The sequence below is a fragment of the Syngnathoides biaculeatus genome, chromosome 14 (assembly GCF_019802595.1).
Source record: "Syngnathoides biaculeatus isolate LvHL_M chromosome 14, ASM1980259v1, whole genome shotgun sequence".
Lineage (NCBI taxonomy): Eukaryota > Metazoa > Chordata > Actinopteri > Syngnathiformes > Syngnathidae > Syngnathoides > Syngnathoides biaculeatus.
In genome coordinates, this window is record NC_084653.1 from 27,345,930 (window position 1) to 27,361,763 (window position 15,834).

Consider the following 15,834-nt stretch of genomic DNA (forward strand, 5'->3'; position numbering starts at 1 on the left):
CGTTTGGCAGCAAATGTGAATGAGCAAGCGCACAATCAGATAAAATAGACACACAGCAGTAATCAAGGACGTTTGCTCCTCCTCGCCGGGGTCAATTGGAGTCACTTTAGCAACGTTTGAAACTCCGCCACTACATTATGTCTTTTTAATGGAGACGACGAAAGGCGACGCAGGCGGGGGGGGGGAGAAAGTAAAAGATTGCCGCGGCCAAGCGGCCCTGACACTTCCCGCTGCGCCCCGAGATCTGATTGTTTATCTAGCGCACGTGGCCACGATACATCTCGCGCCGAACGTCGTTTTGCCCCGCGAAAGGAGTCTCATTGAGTAGCCCGTAAGAGCGAGCATCCGAAAGGGGGGGCGCCACATGTGCCTCTCATTTCCGATGGCGGCCCACGAGCATCCTCCGACGCTGTAAACTTTACCAGGGGAGAGCTCGGGTGTACGAAAGCGCCCGCAGCGGAAAGCTTAAGCACGTCAACGCAGGCAGCTGCGCTCGCTGAATGTTTGCACAGCAGACCGAGCGAGAGGGGCCGACCCCGCCGACGGAACCCCGACGACATCGGGAGCTCACTTTCGTTCCTGCTACCCGCTAATGAGAACAACGTGGGCGCCCAAGCAAAAAAAGACGACGCCGGCCTTTTTTCACGAGGTTGTAAACGCGTGTAAGCTAATTAAGGCGTTCGACATGTTTGGTCTTTTGAGGTGGCTTCTTGGGGGAGGAGTTACGACATGCTAAACCGCCGACAAGTCAGTCGATGGCGAGCCGTCGACCTTTCCACGAAAAAAAAATGTGATTTTTTTTCTGGGATTAATCGCACAATTTGACATGGGCTTCACGTTGGTCGAAAAAGATTTCGGTGATCGGGTCGGCGCCTGCGCCAGCACAAACGTGAGCCCGGAGACGTAAATTTTGCTTCAGAAGTCGACTCGGATGTGAATTTTCCACAAAATAAAGCCGACTCTCTTTTCATCAAAGCGCAACAATCTTGAAATATCACCGGAAAATTTCCCCCCCAAAAAAATCATGGATCGACAATCTCAATAAAAATGCAGAAATGAATGGTAAATGTCGTTGGCGTCAGGCCAAAACCTCCTCTTTTCCCAAATCTGTATCGAGAATTTTACGATTGTTATTTCTCCAAATGATTACCATAATTTCCAGCCTATAAACCACAACATTTTTCAGACACTTTCAACCCTGCGGCTTATGCAGTGATGCGGACAATTTGTACATTTTTTCCAATGGCCGAGAGGGGGGCACTCGAGCAGTAAAGGTAAGAGTGAGACTGGTGGAATATATGTGCCGAGGAAGTGACTTTTACAGGTATGTTTACTTTTTTCACCGGCCCTGTTAGCGCCACGCTAGCGTCAGTGCCACTCTTGCATGTTGCTGCTGTGTTACTGCCGTGTTTCAGTGAATTTACTGGTATGTATTTTTTTTTTTAAACCAGCCCTGTTAGTGCAGTGCTACCGTGTTGCTACTGTGTAGCTGCCGTGGCTGTTTTTTTTTTTTTTTTTTAATCGGTATGTTTTTTTTTTTTTTTTAATACCAGCCCTGTTTGTGCTACCGTGTTGTTGCTATGTTAAGCTAAGCTAAGGTATTAAAACTTTGAAAAAACGCTTTCTGTGTACCGTCTTTGTAAATATCTCGTGTTTCAATGTGGGCCCTTGCGGCTTTTACACGGGTGCAGCTTATATATGTACCAAATGGTATTTCCTTTACAAATGTACTGGGTGAGGCTTATAATCAGGCCGGAAATTACGGTAACCAGTCTGGAGTGTTTGAAATAGCTTGCTTCGTTTGACGATGCAACGTTAGCGGCTCATCTTGTTTGTTGTGTACGTTCCAAAAAAAAAAAAAAAAAAAAAGTTGGATTTTTTTATTGTATATATTTGTGGCACGGTGGCTCAGCTGGTAAAGCGTTGGCCTCACAGTTCTGAGATCCCGGGTTCAATCCGGATTGGAGTTTGCATGTTCTCCTCGTGCCGGCGTGGGTTTTCTCCGGGCAATCCGGTTTTGCTCCCACATCCCAAAAACATGCAACATTCATTGGACACTCTAAATTGCCCCAAGGTGTGATTGTGAGTGCGGCTGTTTGTCTCCACGTGCCCTGCGATCGGCTGGCGACCAGTTCAGGGTGGAGTTGCCTCCTGCCCGTTGACAGCTGGGATAGTCTTCACCACTCCCTGCGACCCTTGTGAGGATAAGCAGCTAAGAAAACGGATGGACGGATATTTGTCTGTATGGCCCGCCCAAAGACAGCCGACCCCGTGACCCCGACGAGGGACAAGACGGAACTTCTTAAGGACGCCTAGCACACGATCTCTGCTAATTCGTCATGCCAAAGCGAGCGCCGGCGCATGCATAAACATATAAAAGCGACATTTGGGACGCAAAGGCTCCGTCTGCGCCGATCACGCCAAAGTCTATTAGGCCGCGCACGCGCACGCAAACAAACAACGATATGATTTGACAATGATTAGAAATCCACTTCCCCAGCTGGCGGCCTGGAGCGTCTCCATTTGTCATCGACTAGTGTCTCCAATTATATGATTAGCTTTGAACACTCCGCCACGCCGAGAGAGCTCTCGTGCGCTGATTCGCAAACAAAGTCATTACAACGCGTATTCACACATATCAAATAACAAAACAGATGGCCGAGTGCGCTCGTCGCCTGATTTGTTTTCTCCACGCGAGTGGTAGGAAGGAAGAAAAACACGAGTATTCTGGCACTTTGCTGTTTTTTCGCGGCGAATGAGAGAGCAGCTGGCTGTCGCCTTTGTCAGATCGACTCTCACCAAAGACAATCTTGTTTCCATTCATTTCTCCACAACAGAGGGACTTGTTGGGGAAGATTTGGAATCACAGCGGGTAAAGCTTCCGGATAATTCATCACGGCCGTTTGAAAATGCCAGCTCGGTGGCCGTTTCCTTTAGTTGCGTTATCGGCGACGCTGGAAAAAAGATTTTCACATCCACCCCAAATCTGAAATGAAGCGGAACATTTTGGTATGCACGTCGGACAAAAGTAGATCCACAAGCCCGGGAATTGAAACCCACTGGGGTTCTAGGCAGGACGTGTCCCACCGCTATCTGATTGGATCCAGGACGCGGCCTGTCGCAATCAGATTGGCTGAGGGCGGGTCCTGCCTGGATGCAACAGCCAATCGCGTTACTTCAGGGCGTGTCCTGCCTGGAACTCTGAAATGCATGATTTTTAATACGTTATCAATGGAAAAAAAAAAGGCACCTGGAACGGAATCCACCCGTTTGTTTTTTTTTCACCACACAACATGATTTTGACGTATTTTTGACTATGAAAATCCTCTCGAGGGATTTGTTTTCGAGAAGAAGCAGGAAGCGACGTACATGGCAGGACCGCCCTCAGGTGGACTCGTTTGTTTCTATTAGTTTTACCTGCTGGGAGGTAGCTCGTTGCTCCTTCGTGTTAGCCAAAAATTTCCGGCTCGCTGCATTGCCGGATCTCGTTCGAACGCTCGGGAGGACGGATTCATTCTTCATACTTTTCAAAAAGACCCGGTTGGATTGCACGGGTCCAAAGGACGAGAGCTTCGTGGGTTCCAAATCACAGGTAGGTGTGTATAGAGCTACTAAAATAATAGTTTGGGGGGGGGGGGGGGGGGGGGGGGGAGCGTAATCCTCTCAGAATGTAACAAAAGATCCCCCCACATGCAAGTCAGGGGTGCTGAATGTGTCGATGTACACGTCCGTCTTCGGCCGGGCTGGCTCATACTGTCTGGGAGTCTGTTGTTAGTGAGAGGTGATCCGCATATCATCTAAATATGACTTGAAATGATTGGGTAATCACTCGATTTGCGAGATGTTCTCTTCGCTTCCGTGTCCCATAATAGGTGGCACAGCTTGTTTTCAATAACGAAGGGGATGATGCAGCCAAAATGGCTCCCACTCGGATGTCGAACGGGAATTCCGCAACTTTGCGCACGGATGACGGGCTCGCCGCTCATATTTATTTTTCCGTATGGACATTGAAGTGAATAACGTTACATGTATTTTTCATGACAATATCTATTTTAGAATGTTTATAGGCATGACCCTTGACCTTTAAGGACGAGCCTGAAAATAGACAAGAGGTCGGCCATTTTCCCATCCCGAACGTTCAATCGACGAATCAGATTTTCCCAAAAAACAAAAAAATTCAAGAAAAGTAGTTTGACTTTTGAGGAACACTTTTTTTTTTTTTTTTTGAACCACTTCCCGTCTGTAGTCCAACCGCCCGCCGAGGACGACGGCGACCGCCGCCACGGGGCGAAAAGAAGACGCCCGCAAATGTTTGCCCCGTTTCTCGTGTTGTCGTCTTTGTAGCCCCGCTGACCTCGCCCGATGATGTTACTGTAAATGCACTTCCAGTGTCTGAATCATTTAAGACGCAATCGATAACGTGCACGCCGCGGCGCTGTTGTGATGGCCGCAGGAGTTAACAACCTCCATTTGTCGTAGTAAAAAGATATGGACGCATATACATCAAAGCTTCTACTTTTCCCGCTTGGATATGAGAGAAGTTTTTCTTTGTCTTGATGTGCAAGATGGCCGGCGAGCTGTGCCATGCTGCCACCGCCTGTTCGTTCCATGTATTACACCGCTCTTGCTATCAGCCTCTCCCGGTGCATTTCAAATCGAGCAAATGCTTGTATTGCTATGATACATATTTGAACACAAGCATTGTCATTCGACCATCTTTAAATTACTTTGCAAACACTTACTTTAAGCCCTATTAAATAGCCCCCATTGAATGCATAGAAATGTCCATCTATTATCCAAGCCGCTTATCCTCACAAGGGTTACAGGAGAGCTGGAGCATATCCCAGCTAGCTTCGGGCGAAAGGCGGACGACACCCTGAACTGGTCGGCGGTCGGTCGCAGGGCAGATATCGATCACACGCTGGCCGCACCAAAGTCAGGCGTGTGTACCGCTACGCCACGGTTGACTCCATAGAAATATTTCATAAATATTGGACGACAGAGGCGGCACGGTGGCTCAGCTGGAAGAGCGTTGGCCTCACAGTTCCGAGGTCCCGGGTTCGATCCGGACCCGCCTGTGTGGACTTTGCATGTTCTCCCCATGCCTGCGTGGTTTCCTCCCACATCCCAAAATCAAGCAACATTAATTGGACACTCTGAATTGCCCCAAGGTGTGATTGTGAGTGCGCCTGTTGGTCTCCATGTGCCCTGCGATTGGCTGGCGACCGGTTCAGGGTGTAACCCCGCCTCCTGCCCGTTGACAGCCGGGATAGGCTCTAGCACTCCCTGCGACCCTCGTGAGGATAAGCAGCAAAGAAAATCAATGAATGGATTGTACTACAGAAGATATCAGTCGGCACACTTTTGCACAATGGTCACATTTGATTTTTCAATTGGACCGGAGTTGAAATGTATATGTTAAATAGTTTGTTTTAAAATAACAAACTCGAATATTTTTTGGGAATTGTGCGATGTATAATTTATCTAATCGTCGTCCGCCACAATATGGAGCAGTCCAGGCAAGAAGTGGAGTTTGTCAAGGCTTCTGTCAATCCAGATCCTTCATTCTAAGACACAGCAGGTGAGGCTGGGGGGGGGGGGGGGGGGTCAGCACCTCATCCCCACGCACCATCAGCACCGGGGCACCCCAAGGTTCTGTCCTCTCCCCGCTGCTCTTCTCGGTCAACACAAACCAACGCGCCCGGCTGTAAAAGTCATCTCAAAGACGCCTGGCTGGAGTTTTGGTCTGGCCGACGCAACCGGGACCTGAACGCACTAAAGACTGCAGAAGTGATTGTGGACCTCACGCAGTCCAACTGTCTTGTAAAAAAAAAACCGCCGAGACCTTCAAGTTCCTGGGAGTCACAGTCTCACAGAACCTCAACGTCAACCCCAGCCACCCTTCAGGACTCGCACGCCGCCCGAACCAGGACGAGACCATCTCGAATCCAGCTTGACCACCGAATAAAGTCGTGTCAGTGTTGTGACATCACTTCCCTTGCGTGCGGTGGCCGTGCGCGGTTCCGCCCCCTCGAGAAAATGATGCGCCGTTAAAAGTGCGTTTGGCAGATTTAGGGCGAGTTATTGATTGGAAAAGTGGGCTCTGTCACAGCCCATCAGCTCTCGGGGGAGTCGTCCGCAGCAGGTTGCTGGAGACGAGCATCTGCTACGCCGCACAAGTCATTAAAAACAGGATGTTGAGCCAGTTGCCGCATAAACAGGAACTAAGAAGGCTGGACTAGACGCATCACGCCGCTGCTGGAAAATGTGGTTGTTGTTTCACAAAAAAAAAAAAAAAAATCTCTGGTGACTTTATGAGCGGGAGCGAGTGGACGTGAGGTGAAACTTGAAGGTCAGCCCATCAAATACATATTTGTGTTCTCTTGGAAAATTGGGACCAGGCTTTTTTTTTTTTTTTTTTTTTCCCCAAACGTCGTCATGTGGCCACACGTGCTCATCTGTCGTCAAATTGAGACTCGCATTTTCCCATTTTGCAGGAAATATGAAAATTCGGCTGTTGTAATGATGGAACAAAATATCAATGCAAAGTAGAATCAAAATAAAACAATTTAATGACATCATGAGGTTGTCTGTAGGATTCACAGGCAGTGGAAAGAAAAGACCACCAGGGGGCAGCGTAGCTCCGCCTCATTGCCTACCTTGACTGCACAGGATTGTAGCCATCTCTTGTCTAAGCCGCTTATCCTCACAAGGGTCGCGGGGAGTGCCGGAGCCAATGCCAGCTGTCATTGGGCAGGAGGCCGGGCACACCCTCAACTGGTCGCCGGCCAATCGCAGGCAACAGCCGCGCTCACGATCGCAATTTAAAGTTTCCGATTCATGCTTGTTTTTAGGATGGGGGGAACTGGCGTGCCCGGAGAAAAGCCACACAGGCACGGGGGAGAACATGCAAACTCCACACAGATTTGAACCCCCTGAACTGCGAGGCAGCCGCTCTAACCAGCTGCCCCACCGTGCCGCCTCGCTCTTTTCAACAAGAGGTCAATATTGTAATTCTTAAAATTGGTTAACATTCCTACATTGCAATAACTTCAGAAATATGACAAATCCGATCCCTTCAGAACAGATTTCTGTCATCAACCGAGATGGACTCGGGAGAAGCGGTTGCTGCTGCGTGGCGGCCATATTGCAGAAAAAAAAAATGATAATAATAAAGAACTAAGAGTCGTAGTTGTAGTAGCGGGTGGAGTAAACGTCAGTTGTAAATTAAAACACAGAAGAATCCATTCATCCATTTTTTTTTTAATATATATATATATATATATTTTTTTACTGCTTTTCCGGGTCGGGTCGCGAAGGAAATAGCTTCAGCAAGGACACCCAGACTTCCCTTTCCCCAGCCACTTCTTCCGGAGGGATCCCGAGGCGTTCCCAAGCCAAACGAGAGACGTACTCCCTCCGGCGTGTCCTGGGTCGTCCCCGGGGTCTCTTTCCGCTGGGACACGCCCGGAACACCTCACCGGGGAGGCGTCCGGACCGGATGCCCCAGCCACTTCATCTGGCTCCTCTCAATGCGGAGGAGCACTGAGCCCCTCCCGGATGACCGAGCTTCTCAGCCGTTCTCTAAGGGAGACCCCGGACACCCTGCGGAGGAAACTCATTTCGGCAGCTTGTATCCGGGATCTTGTTCTTTCGGTCACGACCCGCAGCTCGTGCCCATAAGTGAGGGGAGGCACGTAGATCGACTGGTAAACTGAGAGCTTGGCCTGTCGACTTACAGTATCTCCCTCTTCACCGCAACGGACAGATACAAAGTCCGCCATCCGTGGAGCGGGAATCACAGAATAATCGCTCAGGATAATCAATTGAAGCCATTTCACAACACCGCGTTGACTCGACTGCTTGCTTCACGAACAACAACAACATCATCATCATCAACATCTTCTTCTTCTTCTTCTTCTTCTTCCCTGTACACTCGCATAATCGTAGCTGGCCTTGTCTGACATCTAGTGGCCTTTTGTCGTTACTACCACAAGAGCGTGGGCGTCGCGCTCGCTCGCCGCTCACTGAGCTGAAGTCTCAAGAGATTGTTTTCCCTCCAATTTTGGAGGCACAGATGTTTTGCGCTCGGCTTGTTTTGATTTGAAAGCCTGCCGCGTGTTTTCGGCATCCTTGTTATTTCCGCGTCCTCATTCCTAATTATCGATCGACTTGTCCCCTCAATGAGTCTTAAAAAGGTCCCAAGCAGATGGCGCTTTGTGTTCACGGCAATATGTTGTTATGACAACAGTCTGTCCGCTCTGCTGTTTTGTTTTTTTTTTTTTTTTGTTTTTTTGCTTGTTTGTTTTTGTTTTCTTAATCCCTTTGATACTTGTCATGTGCTTATTTTTACTATAATTACTGTTGCAGTTGTAAAGTCTGCTTGACATTTTTATCAAGCTATTTCTATTTCTACTTCTTCTGTGTACGAAGTACCATGTTTTGCCTTTTAATTATGACTTGCACGCCATATTTCCTCCATCCTCTGGTATGTACTGCCCTCTAGAGGCTCAAAGTAATTACTGCACAGCTACCTTCGTCAACAATGTTACAGTACATATTGTATTTGTGTAAGATAAAAGTCAATAAGACATGCATTACTGCAAACGTATTACATGCACACTGTATACATGCATTCATTCATAGTGACAGAAAATTGAATACTAATATATATCATTGTAAAAATTTGTGTTGAATATAATGTGTGAGATTTAAAAAAAAAAAATAAATAAATCAACTCAAAGAAATGCAGCGTTTGTGTTAAAGATTTGATTGCACCACTCAAGTTAACACGCATAAGTTAAGCATTTTATCATTAAAATGTATGTGAAGTTGCAGAGCACTGTGGTCAGAGCGTCCGCCTCAGTTCTGGGGACTGGGTTCAAATCCCGGCCACACCTACGTGGAGTTAGCGTTCCAAAAACACGCATAGCCGTTGGGTTGTCTTGTTTCTTTGTGGCCCGTGATTGGCTGGCAACTAGTTCAGGGTGTGCCCCGCCTCCTTCCCGAAGACAACTGCGATTGCGACCCTTGTGAGGATGAACAGAGCGGATGATCAATGAATGAGTTACTCAACCTTGAAACGAGTTAAAGATTTGAGAGAGAGAGGAGGAGAAGCGGCTGAGAAAATGGATGGATAGACATTCCTTCTGCCGCGCTTTTATCTATGTACATTAAAAATGATCATTGATGCAGTTTTTTTTGTACATTTGACTAAAATATAATTACTTTTTAAATCAAAATTTGGCTCTGATCCAGCAGCAAGTGCAGTGATAAGTGCTAAATCGAAGGTGGATACTTGTACGTTGTGAAGATTTTGGCTCTACAAATTATTAAGCTAATCATAAAATGTCGCTAATGCTCAGCGTGTGGGGGGGCAAACGACCATAAAATTTATTCAAGCAAATGATGAGAGCCAGACAGCCTTGGCTGGGGCGGTTCGGAAGATGGGCGGCGTTGCTGCCGAAAGACGCCATCCTGTGCTCAGCAACAGGAAAAACATGGCCGCATCCCTCAGCAGTCCTCGTGCCTTTTGTGACCTCGACCCCCGGGCGGTCCCCGGACGGCCCAGCTGCCTGCGCCCGGCTTCCCGGTGCTGCTTTCTCGACGGATTGCTCCCCGATGACTTCAAACTGGAAAAGCCACAAACGTTCAGACAATGGAATTTTTTTTCTTCTTCTTTTTAATACAACGCGTGTGCTGGCGGCACAGTGGATCAGCTGGAAAGCGTTGGCCTCGCAGTTCTGAGGTCCCGGCTTCGATCCCAGACCCGCCTGTGTGGAGTGTGCATCTTCTACCCCCCCCCCCCCCCCCCCCTGTCTGCGTGGTTTTTTTTTTCCGGATGGGCACTCCTGTTTCCTCCCACATCCCAAAACATGCAACATTAATTGGACGCTCAAAATTGCACAGAGGTGTGTTTGTGAGTACGTCTGTTTGTCTCTATGTGCCCTGCGATTGGCTGGTGACCAGTTCAGGGCGTATCCCGCCTCCTGCCCGTTGACAGCTGGGATAGGCTCCAGCACTACCCGCGACCCTTGTGAGGATAAGCGGAAAAGAAAATGGATGGATGGATGCATGCACGTGCTTCATTTCACGCTTGTGGGGGGCAAATACTCCAAAACACACAAAGCAAAAAAGCAGTCATTAAAAAACACACAAAAAACTAAAATATTTTGCTTAAAGGAACTATCTTCAAATGTCTTGTTTAAAAAAAAAAAAAAGAGGAAAGTACAGAGAAAATCATTTCTTTTTTTTTTTTCTCCACGGGAATGAGGATGCCCTTCGGTCATGAGGATGATGATAATGATGAGGAGGAGGATGATGCAACATGTCCATCTTGTGACTCGCTTGCTTTTTTTTTTTTTTTTTTTTTTGTCACGCGTTGTGCAGGAGACGCTTTCAAACCCGCCGCCACAATGCAGTGCGCTTTGCCGAGTTTTGCAGATTCAAATTCATATTTGTGCACAGCAGCCGGCACGACGACGTCGGCTGGTGGGGGGGGGGGGGGAGCCTCGAGGGTGTCAGGGGCGTGGCCAGGCCACTGCCCTGGGCGGAGCTTCCTCAGGCAGCAGCTCCACACCTGCACTGGATTGAGACCAATGACCGCGCACAGCGCCCTTTCACTTGGTAATTCGGCTTCAGCTTCCGGTCAGGGCAAAAAACATTGTAAATCGTGAAACATAATATTGCTTTAGCTTTTTTTCGGTGTCAAAATGGTTCATTCTTGTTGTGCTGTTAGCTGTCAAAACGGCAAAGAAGTAACTTTTCACCGGTGAGTGTGTTTCGGTTTAACCTTCGTAATTAATTATTATAATTATGAATGTGGAAAATACATCATGACTGTATTATGAAGGTCTGTATCTCCTATTGCATATGTGTCAATATATCTTTTAAACCTTCCTGGCCATGCTGCACATGTTTACATTATATTCATGTCTCTGGGATCCAAAACATCCCAAGTATTTAAATTTATCCCATCGTTTTTCATAAAGTGTGTATTGTTTTCCCTGCTTTTTTTTTTTTTTTGCCCTGACCGGAAGTTAGTCTGTTGACCATGCTAGAACCAATGTTGGATGGTGAGTGTCTGGTTTTTATTCCGCGTCACTGATTGAGACTAATTAGCCTCGAATTCGTCACTTTCGTGCACCGGGTCGTTGTGCGTGCTGGACACTGCATGGTCGTGTGTAAGTACGCAAGCGTCTTATCGTGCGTCTCCTTCGTTACGGCGTTTCTGTGCCATTATAGTCCAAGTCTTGTTGTTGTTCATGTTTCAAGTTTAGCCTCGTAGTTGGCGAACCTCGTTTCTGGATTTTTGGACCTTGCCTTTTGTCACGTGTTTTTTGTACTTCTGCTCCCCGTGTAAGACCTCTGACAGGACAAAACTCCTCTCGTAAATGTCGTCCTTGCCTCGGAACCCTGCATTTGGGTCCCATCCCTTGCCGCGTGCTCGTGACACAGAGTTGATATTTTTTTAGGTTTGAAATTGGTACCGTTTGTAAAGCAAACCTCTGTGAGCTTTATCGGAAGAGTGCTTTCATTTGATTTCTAGTTCACTCAAAAAGTATTTATTGCTCCTAGTCTGAGATGTTTTTTTTTTTTTTTTTTGAGAACAGTGGAGAGATGTCTTAAGTTGAAGTGCGCAAATTTCTCTTTAAAGTTCAGAAAAATATTTTGTGGCAACACCTGAAGGGAAGTGACATCATAACCGCATCCACTTTCGGAATCACAACGCTCGTGCGCGACCGGAACAGTCGAAAATGTTTTTTTTTTACAAAGACGAATGCCAACATAACGTTTGGGATTGTCAGAATAATCCATAACTTCATTGTTTTATTACGCGGTCGATGAATTATGATGTGGAACAGGTTAAACGTGTCTTCGAGCCATGAGAATATTTTCCATCTTAATTGTGGAATTTTGCTGTCAGTCCACGTGATCCATACGATTCTCAAAGTTGTGGTTGCTGTGAATTTCATACCGCATTTGCTTATGAATACAAAACTTATGTATTCAGCAACCGACGGCATTGGACTTGACCACAGTTTACGGCTAAAACTGTTTCACATTTTCTTGTGCTTGACAGCCCGTTCTTTCGAAAACCTTTTTAAAAGCACCACTGGTGATTTTTTTTTTTTTTTTTTTTTAACAACGCGTCCGTTTTACGTGAACAAATCACCACCGGGATTTTTGTTCTCGGCGACTTTTTGGAAGCAGCTCAACATAAACACGAAAATGTTAGTCAGCTCAGGCGCAGAAGTGAGCATAAAAGTCCAAGTTCCAAGCCTGAAGTTGGTCTTGAATGCTTCTGGAAGATGAGCCATGAAAGTTGTAAGGCTTCCTTCTCGAATCAGCGCGCTCAAAAGTTCTACCCCGATATTTTGCGGAGCAGTCCCGGCGGACTAGCGAAAGTTCAACATTCTCCTTGTCGACACTGCAGCAGCGACCGCCGCGTCGTCGGCCTCTCGTTGGTCGAGGCCAAGGCGGCGCAGGCGAGTTGGATTTTGTTGCCGTCGATAATTTCCTTGGAGGAGCCTTCGGGCGAAGTTCTGCCGACGCTGGAGACGGACGCGCTGACCTCCAGCCTCAGCAGCTTCAGCAGCTTCCTCTTGTAGCCCTTGCAGGCGAAGAAGTAGACGAAAGGGTCCAAGCAGGCGTTGAGGTTCATCAGACACACGCTGACGTGCAGCGACACCTGGAAGGCGGCCAGCTCGGCGCAGTCGGGCCGGGACGCCAGCTTGCGGACCATGTACTGCAGGATGTTGACGTGGTACGGGCTGTAGCAGAGCACGAAGACGAGGGACACGCAGCAGATGACGCCGATGGCCTTGCGGCTGCGCCCCGACTTTTCGGTCAGGTGGTTGGTCTTGGCCGTGGAGCGCAGTTTGGAGCACAGGGTGGAGTAGCACACCAGGATGGTGACGACGGGGACGACGTAACCCAGGAAGACGGCGCCGATGAGGGCGGCGGCGATGTGGTCCACCCTGTCGAAGTTGGGGTACTCCATGCAGGTGACGAAGCCGTCCGGCTCGGCGTTGGTCATCGGCATGCCGAGCAGCGGGAGCGTCTGGCCCAGGACCAGCAGCCACACGCCGACGCAGATGTAGCGCACGTTGCTAACGTTGCGCAGTCGCGAGAAGCGCAGGGGCAGCACGACGGCGACGAAGCGGTCCACGCTCAGGCAGGTCATGAAGTTGACGCCGGCGTAGGTGTTGACGTAGAACACCAGGCCCGAGATTTTGCAGGCGGCCTCGCCCAGCGGCCAGTGGAAGCCCATCGCGTAGTAGCTTATCCTCAACGGGAGCGAGAGGGTGAAGAGGATGTCGGAAATCACCAGGTTGAGCGAGTACAAGGTGGTGGAGTTCATCTTTTTCAGGTTGGCACGGATGACGTGCAGCGCCAGCACGTTGCCCAGCAGGCCCACCAGGAAGACGCCGGAGTAGACCAGCGGCATGAGGACCCGGGCGTAACGCCGGTGGGCGTACAGGCCGTCGCAGACCGAGTCGTTGTCGGCGCCGATCGCGGGGGAGGGGGCGGCGGCGGCCATCTCCATGTCCTGATTTTTGGGAACGTGAAAGAGAGTTAGCCTTTTCCAAAGGGGGGGGCAGACACATGATCTGAAGGTGCTTTCAAAGAGGAAGTCGGTCTAAATATTGCTCTTTCCCCGTGAGTAAAGCTGCTTCCTTAAACGCTCGTTTTCGTGACATTAACGTTTCTGTCGGACTGGAACAAGCGACCGAAAACGAGGCTGCGGTTTTCTCGTCTGCCGAGCCGAGCCGAGCCGGAACCTTCCCCGGATGACTTTGGCCGAGGTGCCCGTCGGACAAACGAGCCACCATCCGAACATTTGGGGCAGTGGTGGCCAAACTGCTCCCACCCCCGTTATAAGAATTTATGCTACTGTACATGGTCGATTGGTTGCTTTTACCAGACTTCAATTTTACGGTGCGTGGTCTTCATAGGAAAAAGTTAGTACGTCCCTGATTTAAAATCTTCGGTGAACCTCACGTGCACGTTTTGAGATTGTGGGAACTCAGCTTGACTATCTGGCAAAATTTGGGAGAAGAAATCCACACAAGGAGCCCAAAGCAGGGAATGGGAGCCCAAACTCAAGTTCACCGTAAGGCCACTGAGAAAAAAAAACTAAAAAGTGGCACGCTAACTAACATACAAACACAAACGGGCATTGCAGGTTCCTGCGACTTGTCTTGTCTTTTGCTGTATTTTGGAAATCTGGCATTAACTGTTATTTGTTTGAAAGCCCAAGTCTCCAACGCACTCAGCAGTTTCTTGAAATAATGAAAATAAGAAAAGACGCACTCATGCGAGAGCTGCGGTTGGCCACAGCTCGCACTCACGCGTCGACCCTCACCGGGCCCTCCCCATTAAACACAAACATACTACAGCTGCTGCTACACTTTTGCATTTCTTTTTGTTCAATTATCTTGCCAGTGTGGTCTAAATGTGTTCTAATATGTTTCGTTATATTTCAATTGGGCGGCACGGTGGACCAGCTGGAAAGCGTTGGCCTCACAGTTCTGAGGTCCCTGGTTCAATCCCGGACCCGCCTGTGTGGCGTTTGCTTCTTCTCCCTGTGCCTGCGTGTGTGTTTTTTTTTTTTTTTTTTTTTCCCCCCCCCCAGGTACTCCGGTTTCCTCCCACATTACAAAAACATGCAGCATTAATTGGACAATCTAAATTGCCGCAAGGTGTGATCGTGAGTGCGACTGTTGCCTGTCTCGATGCGCCCTGCGATTGGCTGGCGACCAGTTCAGGGTGTGCCCCGCCTCCTGCCTGTTGACAACCGGGTTAGGCACCGGCACTCCCTGCAACCCTTGTGAGGATAAGCGGCTAAGAAAATGGATAGATGGGTGGGATAAAATGGCTTAAAAATATATGGTCTCATCGCAACAGTTCATCGTGTCCAAATTTGATGTTTTAATTTCTTCCTTCCTTCCTTTTGAATGGAATTATCTAATAAAATCAATTTGTGCTCATAAGTAGGTGATTTAATGTGGTTTTATTTTTTTTTATTCCCCCCCCCCCCCCCCCCCCCAGCGTTCCCCAACGTCAAACGAGCGGACTCGCAACTTTGTCGCCTGTCAAAGCGTAACCGCACAAACAATACTGAGCCACCTTCAGCGAGCGAAAACGAAAAGTTGCCCGGGTGCAGCGTGAGGAAGTGGGGCCTCCCCCAACGCCGACCCCCCCCCCCCTTTTTTTTTTTTTTTTTTTTTTTTTGCCTTTTGTGTTTGCAGCTGGCACACGGAATTGTGAATCGTAGAAGTTAAAAAAAAAAATCATTTGAATGAAATATGAATGCCGGCTTTGATGTGACAAATCACAAGTTTGAAATGATGGCCGAGCTGGTGTCAAACCATCGTTTTTTTTTTTTTTTTTTTTTTTTACAGCAGGTAACAAGTTTGCCGTTTCCCCCGCTTATGTCATTCTACAACCATCCGTAAGTGAATATGCAAAAAACACATTTAAGATATTTTTTTTTTTTTTAAATTTGAATATCCCAATAAAAGAAGCGATCTTACCTCAAAGCTGCGTGCGGTCTGCTTTGGCTCCTGCGCACGTGGCACCACACGCCAGACTTGCCCGAGAAAGCCGCCCGCCTTTCACCGGCTGCACGCAAAAAAAAAAATTATATAAATAACGATGTGCTGATTTGCTGCCAGCGACAACGGTGACAAAATATCCTGTTTTTGCACTCACACGCAGACACACACTACCACCCCTTTCACCACTTCCCTACCGCCCTCTCTCGCTCTCTCGCTCCACTTCCACCAATTTCACAAAAAGTCTCAACTCGATAATCGAGTTCACGCTCGT

At 48.3% G+C, this 15,834-nt stretch overlaps 1 protein-coding gene across 1 annotated transcript; it reads right to left on the reverse strand.

Moving 5' to 3' along the window:
* Positions 1-10,782: 10,782 nt before the first annotated feature.
* Positions 10,783-15,611, reverse strand: LOC133512153 (G-protein coupled receptor 183-like). Its single transcript, XM_061841498.1, has 2 exons — positions 15,540-15,611; positions 10,783-13,552 (listed from the first exon to the last, which is right to left on the reverse strand). Exon 2 carries the CDS (start codon positions 13,547-13,549, stop codon positions 12,410-12,412), a length of 1,140 nt encoding a protein of 379 aa, XP_061697482.1. The 5' UTR covers positions 13,550-13,552; positions 15,540-15,611; the 3' UTR covers positions 10,783-12,409.
* Positions 15,612-15,834: the final 223 nt, after the last annotated feature.

Excerpts from the sequence above, each read along its gene's own strand:
- LOC133512153 (XM_061841498.1), bottom strand. The coding sequence starts at position 13,549 with ATGGAGATGGCCGCCGCCGCCCCCTCCCCCGCGATCGGCGCCGACAAC.